The sequence below is a fragment of the Salminus brasiliensis genome, chromosome 2 (assembly GCF_030463535.1).
Source record: "Salminus brasiliensis chromosome 2, fSalBra1.hap2, whole genome shotgun sequence".
NCBI classification, from domain to species: domain Eukaryota; kingdom Metazoa; phylum Chordata; class Actinopteri; order Characiformes; family Bryconidae; genus Salminus; species Salminus brasiliensis.
This window is the reverse complement of record NC_132879.1, coordinates 42,375,488-42,389,461: the sequence shown is the minus strand read 5'-3', so window position 1 is coordinate 42,389,461 and position 13,974 is coordinate 42,375,488. Positions and strand designations below refer to the sequence as shown.

At 41.0% G+C, this 13,974-nt stretch overlaps 1 protein-coding gene across 3 annotated transcripts in view; it reads right to left on the bottom strand.

The window, feature by feature from the left end:
- grm8a (glutamate receptor, metabotropic 8a) overlaps nucleotides 1-13,974 on the bottom strand; it is a 262,109-nt gene that overhangs the window by 35,427 nt on the left and 212,708 nt on the right. For all 3 annotated transcript variants that reach the window (XM_072672832.1, XM_072672833.1, XM_072672834.1), the window contains exons 8-9: nucleotides 4,830-4,969; nucleotides 1,331-2,266 (exon numbers count right to left, since the gene is read on the bottom strand). In XM_072672832.1, coding sequence (XP_072528933.1) covers nucleotides 1,331-2,266; nucleotides 4,830-4,969 — 1,076 coding nt within the window. The remainder of the gene's footprint in view (nucleotides 1-1,330; nucleotides 2,267-4,829; nucleotides 4,970-13,974) is intronic.

The following is a 13,974-nucleotide window of genomic DNA, read 5'->3' as shown; positions in this document are numbered from 1 at the left end:
ATTTCTCATTATTACACATAATTAACGGACATCTATGATTTGACGTATGGATTGAATGTGTTGTTAATAGCACCCACAATAGCTGTTAATTTCATGTCAATAGCACCTTTAGAAAGATATTTACCTTAAATTGGTGACGTGTTCAATGCTTATTTCACCCGCTGTGTGTATTGCACTGTTGCTGTCCGAACAGTGTCACTCTCCCGTTGAGAGGAATGGAATTGTCTTGATTAATGGGCCAGCGGAAATGGTTTAATTAAAATTTTTCGTAGTCCTGTAAAAGTACTTGTTTTATTTAAAAGGTTTTGTTCTGAAAGGGACCGGTAACATACCTGTATGGATACCTACATGAAAACCTAATTGTATTAATATTAGGTAAATTTATTTACCTTAACATTAACCTCAATATCCAGAAGTTAAAGCTTTGCCCTTTCATTCTTAAAAATGTCTTTACTAAGTCAGGAAAAAATTGGCAGTACTGAAAACATAAGCTCCCTGGACAAAATATTGGTCACCTTGTGTGTTTCAGGAGGTAGTTACTTCAGGCTCTTGCAGATGGCATTGAGCATGGATGATCGGGCTGTGTGTGCAACGAGATTCATTGATTGAGAAGATGTTAATGATAAACGAAACTGATGGAAAGGGACTGGTCGTGGGTTTCACGACTAGTGAATGAAAATTGCTTCGCTTCCAGGCAGGAATTGCTTCTAAAGGTCAATACAGGTCCTTCACAACCCATTTCTAAAAGAGCACTCTGCATGGAACTGTTTTCATTCACAGGCGGTAAAACACGCCAGTGGACCCTGTTGGTCAGTTTCGTCATTTGGCCACAATGCTGACAAGAACTTCCTGTAGAGAGGCATTGTTGCCACTGCTGGTAGAGCTGTATGACCATATGCTTCAATACACCTGCAAATTCATCTGCTTCCTTCACATTATGTTTTTATCCAAATGCAATGACTCATTTTTGCCAATCATTAACATCTGATTTGCAACCCATTTTCCACACACATCAGACATTCACTGCACTGTACCACCTCTTCTCAATCTATGAATCCGGTCACATACCCCGCAGATATTTATAGCCCGACCATCTTCATGCAATGCCATCTGCAGGAGCCTGAAGTTACTACCACCTTAAACACACAAGGTAACATTTTTTACCTTCTGAAACGCACACACACACACACACACACACACACACACACACACAGTGACACACACAAACATACAGATACATTTACATCTGTTATTACCAGTGCAATCAGTGTTGGAAGGAAATGTGAACTAAGAGAAAAAGGAAAAAATCCCAAAACCCTCAGCAACTTACCCTTTCTGCTGATTGTGCTGTGCCAAAGAAGATGGGTATAAAAGCTAACCAAATGATGCAGGTAGTGTACATTGTAAATCCAATGGGCTTGGCCTCGTTGAAGGTCTCTGGCACTCCTCGGGTCTTGATGGCGTAAACAGTGCATGTGACCATCAAGAGAATGCTGTAACCCAGTGAGCAGATGAGTGAAAGGTCCGAGATATCGCACTTGAGCACGCCGCGGGCCTTATCCGGGTCAGAGGTGCGCTGCTCGCCGTAGTCCACCACTGTGTGCGGTGGGTCAACGGCGAACCACACAAACACGCCCAGCAGCTGCACGGAGATCAGGCTGAAGGTGATGGCCAGCTGTGAGGCAGGGCTGATGAAGCGTGGTGCTGCCACCGACTTCTTGCCCTGCTCGAAGATGCGGTGGATGCGGTTGGTCTTGGTGAGCAGTGCAGCATAGCTGAAGCACATGCCCAGGCCCAGAAAGACGCGGCGAAATGAGCAGACGGCTAGGCTGGGGGTGGCGATCATCAAGAAGGTGATGGCGTAGCACAGGAAGATGCCCGTCAGTAGTACATAGCTCATCTCCCGGCCGGATGCCCGCACGATAGGTGTGTCGTTGTATCGCACGAATGTGACCACTACAAAGCTGGTGGCCAGGATACCCAGCACGGAGATGAAGACAGGCACTGCAGCCCAGGGCGAGTGCCACTCCAGCTTGATGATGGGGATGGGCTGGCAGCTGGTGCGGTTGCGGTGAGGGCGCATTTCGTAGGGACACAACTCGCAGCTGAACTCGCTGGCTTGATAGTGGTAGCCCTCACAGCGCTCGCAGTGCCAGCAGCAAGGCACCCCCTTGACAATCTTCTTTCTCTCACCTGTCTGGCAAGGCACGCTGCACACAGACACGGGCAAACTGGGGTCGCCTGTCCGCCATCGCATGACGTCCACCTGCGGACGAGTAAATTTGCAGTGATAAGTACTGTGATTCGACTGGTCAGTAGATTAAACAGAGAAGAGCATTAGAAGATAACTACTGAATGTCACTTTGGCAGTCGAGGCTTTAGCCTTGTGCTCCCTAGCACAACGTTGATTCATGGTCCACTGCAAAATGAACAATGGTATGAACAGGGCCCTTGAGAACATTGAGTAATGCATCATAAAACATAGATAACAATCACATTTGGGGTTCATACATTTTAAGTACAAATTTAGCTTCAAATTGGAAAATGATTTTGCCCGTACAATTTAGAAGTGAAAGCTCTCATTAAGGGCGATCAAATTCAACTGAAATGGCGAGGGCAATAGATTAATTATTAATACTAGGCTGGCAAAATATGCTGGCTGAGAATAGATGTGTTTTAATTAGCTTAGGGAAAAAAAATCAACACCAGTTGAACACCAGTTTAATGTGACTTATCAAGCACAGCAATACAGGCAAATATACTGTGAATATAATGTGAATGTGGCCAATGGCCATTTGCAGTTTAGTTTCATTTACAAGCAGCTATTCAAATCTCCAAAAAAAAAGTGAACTACCAGCCCCAGATCACTGTATTTTACTAATCTTTGCGCCCTGCAAACAAGCAATTAGGATCAGTTGTCAGCAAATATTTCCCATTTCAGTGCTTTTCCCAGTACAACTGGGCATTTTATGTTTTGCTGATTATTAAGTTCAGGTGCATTGGTAGCTGGGATAAACCAACAATCTGTATCTACAGTGTTTTCCAATCTAGGGCCAATGGGTGTTTGATGTGTTAACGGGACAATAACCTCAACCACTGGTTCCCAATCTATTTTCCTTAGAGCACCCCCTACAAATGTCTAAAAAAATCTCAGTAAGTAATTCACTGTAAATATTTTTTGGCAAAACAATTATATATTTTTTCCATTTCTCTTGGGTTCGTCCCAGTTATCTTTGGTTAATTCAGATCCTTTTCAGTTAACTTTATTCTTACATGTATACAGATATCCCCTACATATACACATACATATTAATATTAATTAATATATTTGTGTGCATATGAATGCTTGTGTGTATGTATGAATGTTTTTCTTTTTCTCCGTTAGTGTCAGTGGCTATAATTTTGGCTAACCACAAGTGTGTTATTTCAACTAGATGATTTTTGGAGCCCCCCAACAAATACAGTCAGGTCCTGAAGCTTTTGGACAGCGACAATTTTTTGGGCTAAATTTACCTTCTTACAGAACCTCAATGAATTCAAAATGAAGCAATCTTCACCTAAGTGTAGTCTTTTAGCTTTAATTTAAGAGGATATGTCATGTTTTTATGAGTTCATAACAGACATGGACTGCAGAATCAATCTAACTGCTATGAAGTCTATGTTCCCTATGTGTGCCTAAAAGGGAAAAAGTTGATAGAGGAGCACGTTATGCAGAAAAACAATTTAAAGAATTATACTTCATAAACTGAAAGAGAATAAAAATGCAGCCTCACAACCCTACTGATGACTAAATTCGATGTACAGAATCTTTTTTCCTTGCAAAAACTAGGAATTCTGGATGTAACAAGACAAAACAAACAAAATCAGAAAAATGTCTTCAAGTTTAAAAGATATCCTTTGAAATGGGCTAAGCTTCTTCTTCTAAGTTTCTCTGCCTCATGCAGGAGATTAAACTTCATAGTAAGCGCTTTATCTTAAAAGTACTCTTAGATGTCTGTAATCCAGTCTGAGTTGCTTTTAGAGATGTCAGCTTGAAACATAACAAAGCAGAGGACAAACTAATCCTTTTGACAGTTGTCAAAATGTATGAGTTGCTGGGACACAACTGATCCATCATCTCCCTTGTTGCTATGCCTCAAAAATCAATCAAAGGGTGAATAAAATAATTGTATTTATAAAAAAACAAACAAAAAAAATGAATGAAAATACAAGAAAGGGCATTCTTAAAGGTATGTGTTGTACTTGAGCTGACGTTTTCTCAAACCACACTCCTTTTGTAGCCAACTGTAAGTTCCTTTGTAGTGAACAACACTTAGACCCAGAGCCATCTCCAGCAGAGATCTGCAGAAGCATTTTAATTCTTGAGTAGAGAGCATGCTGCAGTACATTCACAATGAGAGACTTAATTTTTCTCCCACTCTCCTGCATAAGGGCACAACTTACTGGAACAGTGTCTCTGAGCTGAAGGGACCGCCACACTGGAGCTTTGGCGAGTTTCTTGGCCCTGAAAATCACTCTCATTTTGAAATCCATTAGTTTTGTTTTGCAAGCGGCCATCGTGCTCCTATTAGCCTCGACATTTTTCATCCTGTCGGGTAATGAAGGCCTGCATGTATTCCCATCAGATTTTGCTAGGAAATGTGGCGAAAGGTAGATCTTGCAGAATTACAAGCACCAGGCATTTACGCGTCAATTCAATATCTGACAATTTGCAAGCAGCACTTGAGCGGGAGCGCACAACAGGCGCTTCAAAACAAATCAAATAATAAATCACTTCACCAACATGCTGTTGTGTGTGCAGATGTGGGTGACGAGGTCTCTTGACTCACATTTAGGTACAATTTGTTTGTCCAGGTGCCAATCACTTTGTATTCCGCCGTGGACTTGTTGGTTATCTGATACTGAAAGATGTCATAGCGTCCAGGTGCGTCTCCATTCTGGTTAAAGGAAACTGGAGTCCCAGCACTTCCTGCAAAACACAACATAATGAGATAATCAAGTAAAATACCACATGCTAGGTTCTTGTGATTCATTTAGTTGTTATCATCTTGTGAAGTTCCCCTGTCACCACTTATGTTGTTCGAGTGGTAATCAATAACCGGGTCAGGAACAGACCAGTCACATTGCTTACTGCAAACATTGTTGACTGATTGAGGACAGTCCATTCACTACAAGTAGGCATAATTCTACAGTCATTTTCACATATGAAATATTTACCATTAAATATATAAATAATAGAAGTGCCAGTATTTTATAGCACATCCTCTTGTATATTATATACTCAATATTGCAGGGCATAGTAAATCCTCAAGCATATTATTGCAATATTATTACTCATCATGGGTTTAATCCTATGTAATAATGAGTGGACTGTCACACAGCTATTCAAGTTTTTCATACATAGTCATACATGATACAACTAGTAGTGAAATTTGTTAATACGTCTCAGATCACTTACAAAAACAATGGACAAGATAAAAAGATGAGTGTATAAAATATAAAGATACTAATAAATATAAATGTACTAGATTTTGGAGCATTGCTGTGAGGATGTGATTGTATTCTGCATCAAGTGTCTTATTGAGGTCAGGATGCTGCATGATCACCACCCCACCTCACTCCTAAAGTATTGGATGGAGAATCATCATTCCAGAGAACACAGGTCCACTGCTTCAATGGGGGCTTTATACCCCTCTAGTCCACGCCTGGCGTGAGGCATGGTGACAAAAGGTTTGTATGTCTGCTCCAGTCCTATTCTACTGGCAATAATTCTCTACAGGGACTAGAATATCTATAATAAAACTATAGCTACATTCTCTTTCTCCTCATTTTCTTTGTTTCCTAGAGTTCTTCTCTGAGCAGGGGAAGATAACAGATAGACGAGTCCATTGTGAGGATGGCTGGGATTCTTTACTATCTTCCATGCCTTGGTTTAGTCCTGTCTGCTGTACATAGTACCATGTGGATTAATTTCCCCTTGCTTGGTTTGATTGGAAAAAATGCTGGCTTAACCACAGTATTTGTTATGGTTGAACATCTGTGCCATAAGAGAATCAGAAATGGGGCAACAGCCAAAAACACTGCCACTTTACCACTCACAGCTGGTGTAGACATTTGGGTTTAAAATAAGAGTTTTGTTTGGTTCTAGTTGTTTCCTCTCTCTCTCGTGTGTCTTGCAGTCAGTGTTTATGAGCTGTGTGTGTAATAGAAAGCTCTTTTCATCAGTGCTGTTTCAGACTTGCTGTTACTTTCTCAGAGTTGGTGGTCATTGCTAGGTTAGAGGCATATAAAGCATAATGATATACTTAAAGAAGAAGTGAGAGTGCTATTATCAGAGGACTTAGTAATAGATGCCTTTCGGTCAATCCCATTATACGGCTGGAAGTAAATGTGGTAAGGTGTTTGGTCTGCGGAATTCAAGGCTTTAAAGCATGGATCTGGCTGGTGATGTGTTACAACTTGTAAACCTACGACCCATGACTTTTGTCAGCAGTGCAAGTCCCTTGTCATAAACATGAAACTTCGTTAGGCATGAAGCTCACATGCATACCCAAAAGCCCTGGTAGTACCATACTTTGTGTTATGAAAGTGAGCAATTTCAACACAGCAGCTCCAGTTGTTTTCTTTTCATGTTGCAGATCATTTAAATTAGACTGCATTCACAATGTGCATTTGTGAAGGGAGGGGGCTGAAAAGGGAAAAGGGAGAGCGCCATTTGCTGAGTACACCAGAGCCGCCGACAGTGCTCAGCTGTTTCCTTCTCTACCTGCTTGGCAGGGGGGAGAGAGCGTGAGGGATCCAGGTGCTGCAGAGATAAATAATGCACGCAGCTGCCTGCTTTTACGTGGGAGAATTGCTGCACTACTACGAGGAGAGAAGGAGTGTAATCCACCCGCTGCTCTCTCCCTGAAGGAAGATATGAGTTACTGTCAACTCCTTTGCACTATCTATCTCACCCTGCCACTTGCAATGAATGCCCCTTATGCACACAAGGCTTTCTGAAGGGTGATCACTGTTGGGAGTACCAGCCAGCATATACAGCCATTAAAGTGCAGATTGTAATTATATTCACATCTTAAGGGACCTGTAAATTATTAAGTAATTCCTGCAGAGTTTATCTAGGCTAAATGCAGAGAGACAAAGTGAAGGTTTATGTCACTATTTTGGTCGATATGTGGTAGAAGACAAAGTGGTTTAAAAAAGGTTTTCTCACACACACACACACACACACACACATTTAAGGTGGTAATACTTAGCAGAACTGAGCAAAGGCCTCTTGCGTGCCACTCTGCGCCATATGTTCATGGTATACAGAGTGTTTGAAAGCAGAGAGATTTCAATTCACAAGCTGTAAAACACATTGGCAGTCCCTGTCCATCAGTTTCATCTTTCAGCCACAATCCTGATAAGAATTTCCTGTAGACAGCAATAAACAAATGCCCAGAAAGCATAAGTGGATGGTCTGATCCAGCTACAGACCATCTCAGTCTTGAGGATTACTTCAGAGGATGACCTGGAAGCCTTTGTGGAGCTCTTCTAGTGAAGCACTGGGTGGTCAGACTGCTCTCTCTGCTTCTTCTTCTGAGAGAGAGTTGTACTCCAGAGAAGCACAGACAGTGGTTCCAGTTGCTGAGCAGCCCTTCATCTTTGCTCAGCAGCACCATGACTCTGCTTGGCTTCTCTCCAAGGAGCGCAGCTCTAAAAAAACTACTGGATTTGGTGATTCTGGGTGCAATTCATCGCTCGCCTGCTAAAGGACACTGTGGCATGGGTCCAGTGCCACCAATTGGAGTTACTGGAGCCACTAAGCTAGCGGAGGCACAGATGGTACTCTCTCAATCGAGTAGGAGCGTACAATGTACAAGTAAATATTTAGGGGGTACATTCACACTAGCATTTTATTCCAGATCTGTTCTAGAGCCTGGGAACAGTCCAGAGAGCCAATCTTTGTTTTTCTGAGATTGGTAGTCTGGGTTTAGGTTTATGTAGACTCCGATGCAGTCTGCTGCAAATGTGGAAGCTATTGGTGTGGGGATGCGTGATGGGTTTGTTTTGTCATGTTACTTTGACTCAGAACTTGACTAAAAACCTACATTCTGCAATTCTGAATGCAATGACTCCAGAAAGCACTGTTCTTCACTGCTTGAAGTGTTTGGAGTGTTCACGTCTTCACTGCTTGGAGTGTTTGAATCCAAGGAAACTGATGAAAAGCAACAAACGGATTAACCTAAACATTTTGCAAGTGATGCAAACTTATGTATTCAGGACAAAGATGAAAATGCCCTTGCATGGTGCAGTTCTGACTGCAAGAAAACATCAATCAACAAATATTTGGTTTAAGATGTGGCATTGGTAAAATCGTATGGGGTAAAGATATAGTGTGTTTACAGGAATGTTCAAGTGCCCATTAGGCCTTGACCCTATTGACTTTCAGGGTGAAAAGTATGTTAAGGGTGGAGGTTAGTCCTTGCCCTGTTTAGCCTCTTTGGGTACTAACTGTCCTTAGTTTAAGAGTTTAGAGCAAGAGTTGGTTGAGGATGGGTCCAACTGTGAGAGAAGTGTGTGAGAGAGAGTGTGAGAGAGAGTGTGTGAAATGTATGGGCCTTGGGTAAATGGGTGTCCTAGATGTCATCTATGAACAGTGGGAGGAGAGGCATTTGAACACAAAAATGACATGCAATATGTTCTGGACCTGCAGCCAGGATACTTAACACAAGAGAATTTTCTCCAGGCTCAGGGACAATAATCCCGCACTTACATGGGGACTCATCTGCTTAGGTTTACACCATGAGATAAAGTACTTATTTTACTTCACACATAAAGATCAAAATGAATCAGCAAGTGACAATAGCTGTTTGAGGTCACATGTCAAGTGAGAGAGGTTGATTATGAGGTAACATGGTCAAATGGAGGTGATGCACTGTAGATAAAACACCCAACTTTCTTACAGCGCAGAGAGGCGGCCCTGTAGCTCTGACACTGGTGGTTCTAGGGAGATTTGAATTGCCACCGGAGACCCCAAAGTAACTTAGTCATACTCTGGTCCCCTGTTGTGACCCTCTCTCTCAGTCTGAAAGAACAGAGGATGCTCAGTTGCAAGCAGAGTCTTCTGATATTTTTGCCTCTACTTGACCATCTTTATTAAATAGAACACCACACTGAGAAGACACCTGGCATGGTTGTGCAAAGCCGGCTATGAAAAGTGTGGTTCGGGAGGTGATTAAGGTTAAGGGCTCAAAATTGACTTGATTTTATATTGTGAAAAGCCTTATTTTAATTTAGTACAAAATACTAGGGCTTGGTAGTACAGCAGTGTAATCGGAGTTTGACAAGTTACCTGGTTCCAGTCTTTCAAATGTGGCAAGAGATTAGATAGATAAGTCAATAGACATCATTTACTCTTATTTCTGAATAATATAATACAGTATTTACATGTTGTCTTTTACTTTTAAATGATTACCACAGTACATTCAATTCCCCAGTGTTGTTACTGCAGACTTTCAGATTGCAACATTCTAAGAGTTTATCATACAGCTTATATTTTTAAGAGTTGAAATATAGTATTTATAATTATTTTAAAGACTTTTTTAAATTAACCTAGATGCGACTTAATGACTTACGTTTAGCAGGCAGAAGACAGCAGGCAAAGTAGAATTATTCGACAATTCTGTCCATTTAACTGCGTAAATTGTGAATTAAACTCCTGCTCATTGCAGAGATACAGTGAACAGTATAATCTAAATATAATAATATAAAAATCTAAATATAAAACATAATATATATATAAAATATAATCATAACTTGATATAAATATGGCCATTAATAAAGTTTTACTGAACAAACAGTACTTGCGGTTGTGTTAACTGCATAAAGAATATTTAAGTAAAAGTTCAAATATATAAGCCAGGTGGCAAATAAGCAGGGGAGCATGTTAGTTTATCTAAACTCTACATTTATATTATTGCTTTACTGCTCAATGTCACTCTGGGCGTGCACACAGTGACGTCACTCCAAAATCCTGGGTAGGATACTCTCATGTCTCCTCTGCTGGAAGGCGCTTCGAGGGACATTTTAAGTGCCTTCTTTCGTCTCCTCCAGTATTTAAACAGGGGGCAAGATGGCGCCACAAAATCAGTTTCCGCGTCACGGAGGAGAGCAGGAGAATCGGTAGGAAGAAGCAGTAACTTTTAGGGTTTCTGGACGCAGCCAAGGAAAGGACAGCATGCAAGAAGTAGTCTTAGGCTGTAATCGGTAACTCACACCAAAATATTCTGCTAATTGTGATTAGATATTGCCAAGGACACATGCTGGTGACTGAAATATGCACCAGGACATATAGTGCAGAAATGCCTTTGACAAACTAAAAGGAGCCAGATTGTGTTCCTTGATTCTTGATTAAATGAGGGCAGACTTTTTTTTTTCCCCAGCATGCCACATCCCTTTTCACACAACTTTGAAAAAGGAATTTCAAATTGGGTCACCATATCTGATCTACACCAAAATGAATCTCGGCAGGGCATCAGGAAACCTGCCTTCTTGTCAAACTGGCATTAATTCACAGCCAACATTTGTTGGCAGAGGGCACAAATGCAGACTTTTGAAAAGTTTCCAAAGAAAATATGGCCAAAAGCTGTCAACATAAAAGTCATTTAGATTCTGGGCAGATAAGAGAAGCCATGAAAACTGCAGATGCAGCAAAACTGAACTAGGCAACTCATTCACAGACCATTAAACAGGCTCTCACAAATGCCGGAGGATAGCATGGAAGCGTCACAGCATTTGCCTCAGTAGACATGACCTTGGCTTAGGAGAAATCAAAACATCCCTCAGATAATCCACTCAGGAGGGTAGGATGGGAGTATCACATGTAAAGGGGCTATCGTTTAGTATAGTGAACTAGCTGATCGGTTTACAGAACCTCAGTTATAAACCTTTCGCATGCATGAGATGTGTATCAAAACCCATGCTGGAAACTCCACCATTTCCAAATGGAAACCTTATCTTTCTAACCAGTAGGCTGAATCTCACTGTGCTGGGGCAGTGCCACAGGGAGCCTCGTGAGTGGAGTGTAGCATTTGCGGGCAGAGCAAGAGAATGGATACTCTGGTAACTGATATTCCCACTCAAAGGCAAAGAAGCAAGCCAAAAGACATAAAAAAAACTCCAGCTCCTGCCAACAGCCTCCTTCCTCTGGGTTTCCAAATATCACTTCACATGGCTCTAATTTGCGACAAACTACAAAAGTCTCAAGTCTGCCGTTTGGTATTTTTGACAGACGGATGCAAAAACAACAGCTCACCCAAATAAATTAAACATGGTACTTTAAGTGGGTGCCAAAATCAACACACCAGGGAACGATGCATCAGCACCACTAACACGAGTGCAAAGTAATGTGAAAATTTCCTTTCTTTTGAAAAGCTACCTTGCTAAAACCAGGCAGACATCTTTGGAGGTAACACACCGAAATTCTCTTGATCCATTCTTAGTAAAGATTCTGTAGAACACAAAGCTAAACTAATCTACATTCCAGTGCTTCACAAAAGATCTACAACACATAGCTACACATAGTGCCATGATTATTGCTTGATGAACCAGGAGCCTTTGCAGTATATCATGAATGCAACTGTAGTAGACACAGGCGTGAGACGTTAACATCAGCTAAACGTCTGCTGTTAGCCACAGCTTAGCCCTTAGTGTTTCTCCATTTGAAAGGTCCACATTTTCATATCCTTAAGCCTGACGAGTAGAATGTTTATTTTTTTTTTTTATGTGATCTTGACCCTTGTTTACAGCTGAGTCTCCAGCTGCTCGTTAGCTGTGTTTCCCTGCCTCGCGGTTTAAGAAACCAACATGGACGCCTTTTTACCGCATCGCCGCCTTCATTATGGCAGCTGAGTTTTTCCTCACAGCTGATGAGGGACACATTTGTTCGGAGGCCTGGAATAAGTGGGCCCTCGATCTATGCACGCCCGTCCCTCTCCCCTGATCCAAAAACAGAACCTTTTGATTTACCTTCCATCGCTCTCTAGAAGGGAGGGTGAGAAATAAAAGTGAGAGAACATCCTGAAACAACACAGTTAGAGGATATAATGAGCTGGATATGGCAAGAGCTTGTAATTATAGGTCAATAAGCTAACCGTCATTACACACACATCCTCTGTTCTCTAAGTCAGAACACACTGCACTCTTCTCAATTAAAACAAATAAATAAATTAATTAAAAAATCATTATATATTCATAATTCTTATTTGCATTTCTGTTTAAATATCATTCTCCAGGTGCATGGTGGCTGCATTTCACTTCAAGAATTTCTGCTCTAAACCAGTGGCTTCCCAAAACTCGCTTGTCAAAGAAATGTTTGTGTCCATAATGAACCAGGTTGGTGATTGATATTTGTGCATGTGAAGAACTGTTTGGGTCTTAAAGAACCTTTGCTTGAACTTGAAAGCCACCTGATGTTGAAAATGGTGCTTTATGGAAATAAAAGTGGCTCCTCTCTGGCATTGCTCAATTCAATCAACCCTTTAAAGCCACTTCCTTGGTAAGAGTGCAGAGAAACAGGTAGAAAGACAACAAAGAACATGCTGTCATAACCACAACAGACCAAATCTGGATAAATGATTCCACAATATTATGGATCTATATATTTTTTAACTAAACTGTCCATCAAAGAGGTTTTTGAAGAATTCTTTGAATTCCTACCAGTCACTACCATTCCTATCTCCTGGAACAGATTGTAACACAACAAATTTGTCATGTTGGTGTAAAGTGTTAATTTGGTGGTGTTAAGTGTTAATTTAGTGTTAATTTAACACTGGTACTGTGATACTATCAATAAAATAAATAAACTATGCATGCAGTTCCTAAACATTTCAAACTGTAAATTAATTCCCAGCCATTCCTTGCTTTCTCCTTCTGTTGCTCTCCTGATGCTGGTCTAAACTAGGCGGATGTGTGGGGTTACTGGACTGAACATAATTGTAGTTGAGCTGTCATTAGCCCCTAGCACTAGGCAATATGATGCTCAAAGCTGGCTGCCTGCCTTTATATCTGTCTGATTAGATAGCATTTGGAAGAGAATAGGATTAAACACCAAGAGTCTAAACACACACACATACATAAATAAATAAATAAATACATACAATTGCATGCTATCATATTTACTGAATTACAAAATACTCATGCAATGCATTACATGGGCATGGAGTTGTGTACCTTCACAGAAATGTTCCATTCCAACAATTCGTACTCCAATGACTGCACTGTGTGATATAAATCAGGCAGGCCAACATTTCTAGCATCGCTTGGTGTTCATTTGAGCACTGCAATGGGCAAAATGAGTGACCTTTTGGGCAGTGAATGTAGCGTGATAGGTGTGCCAGTTCTAGCACTCAATCGGCTGTCATCCTGGGATTTTACGGACAATCGTTTCAAGGGGTTTCTGAGAAAAGTGTGTGAATAAAAATGCTATTCCAGATTAAGGATCTTATAGGCCCAAGGGAACTGGCTTGTGGGTTCAAGAGAAATGTAGAATTAGGTAAACATACAAATTCTATATTAGTGTGCTGAACGTTCTTTCAGAATATAAAGTCACTGACAGCGAAGAACAAGACAGCATCTCCAGTGAGCACAACAGCATCAAAACAAGACCACTAAGGAGTAGAACAAAGTTGCCTGGACAGACAAATTCAGGTTGTCCTTGCATCATCGACCAAAGGATAAGATTTTGGCCATCATAATCAAAGGATAAGATTTCAACCATAGAGTTAGTTTGGTGGTGGCAGTGTGATGGTGTATTTGTGTATTTTTCTACCACATATTAGGACATATCTCTTATTACCACTGAATTTGTAAAAAGCGCTATACAAATACATTTTAAATTTGAATCTGTATCTGAACATTGCAGAGCAAATCCACCCTTTCATGGATGCAGTTTATCCACACTCGAATGGACACTTTTAGCATGATAATACA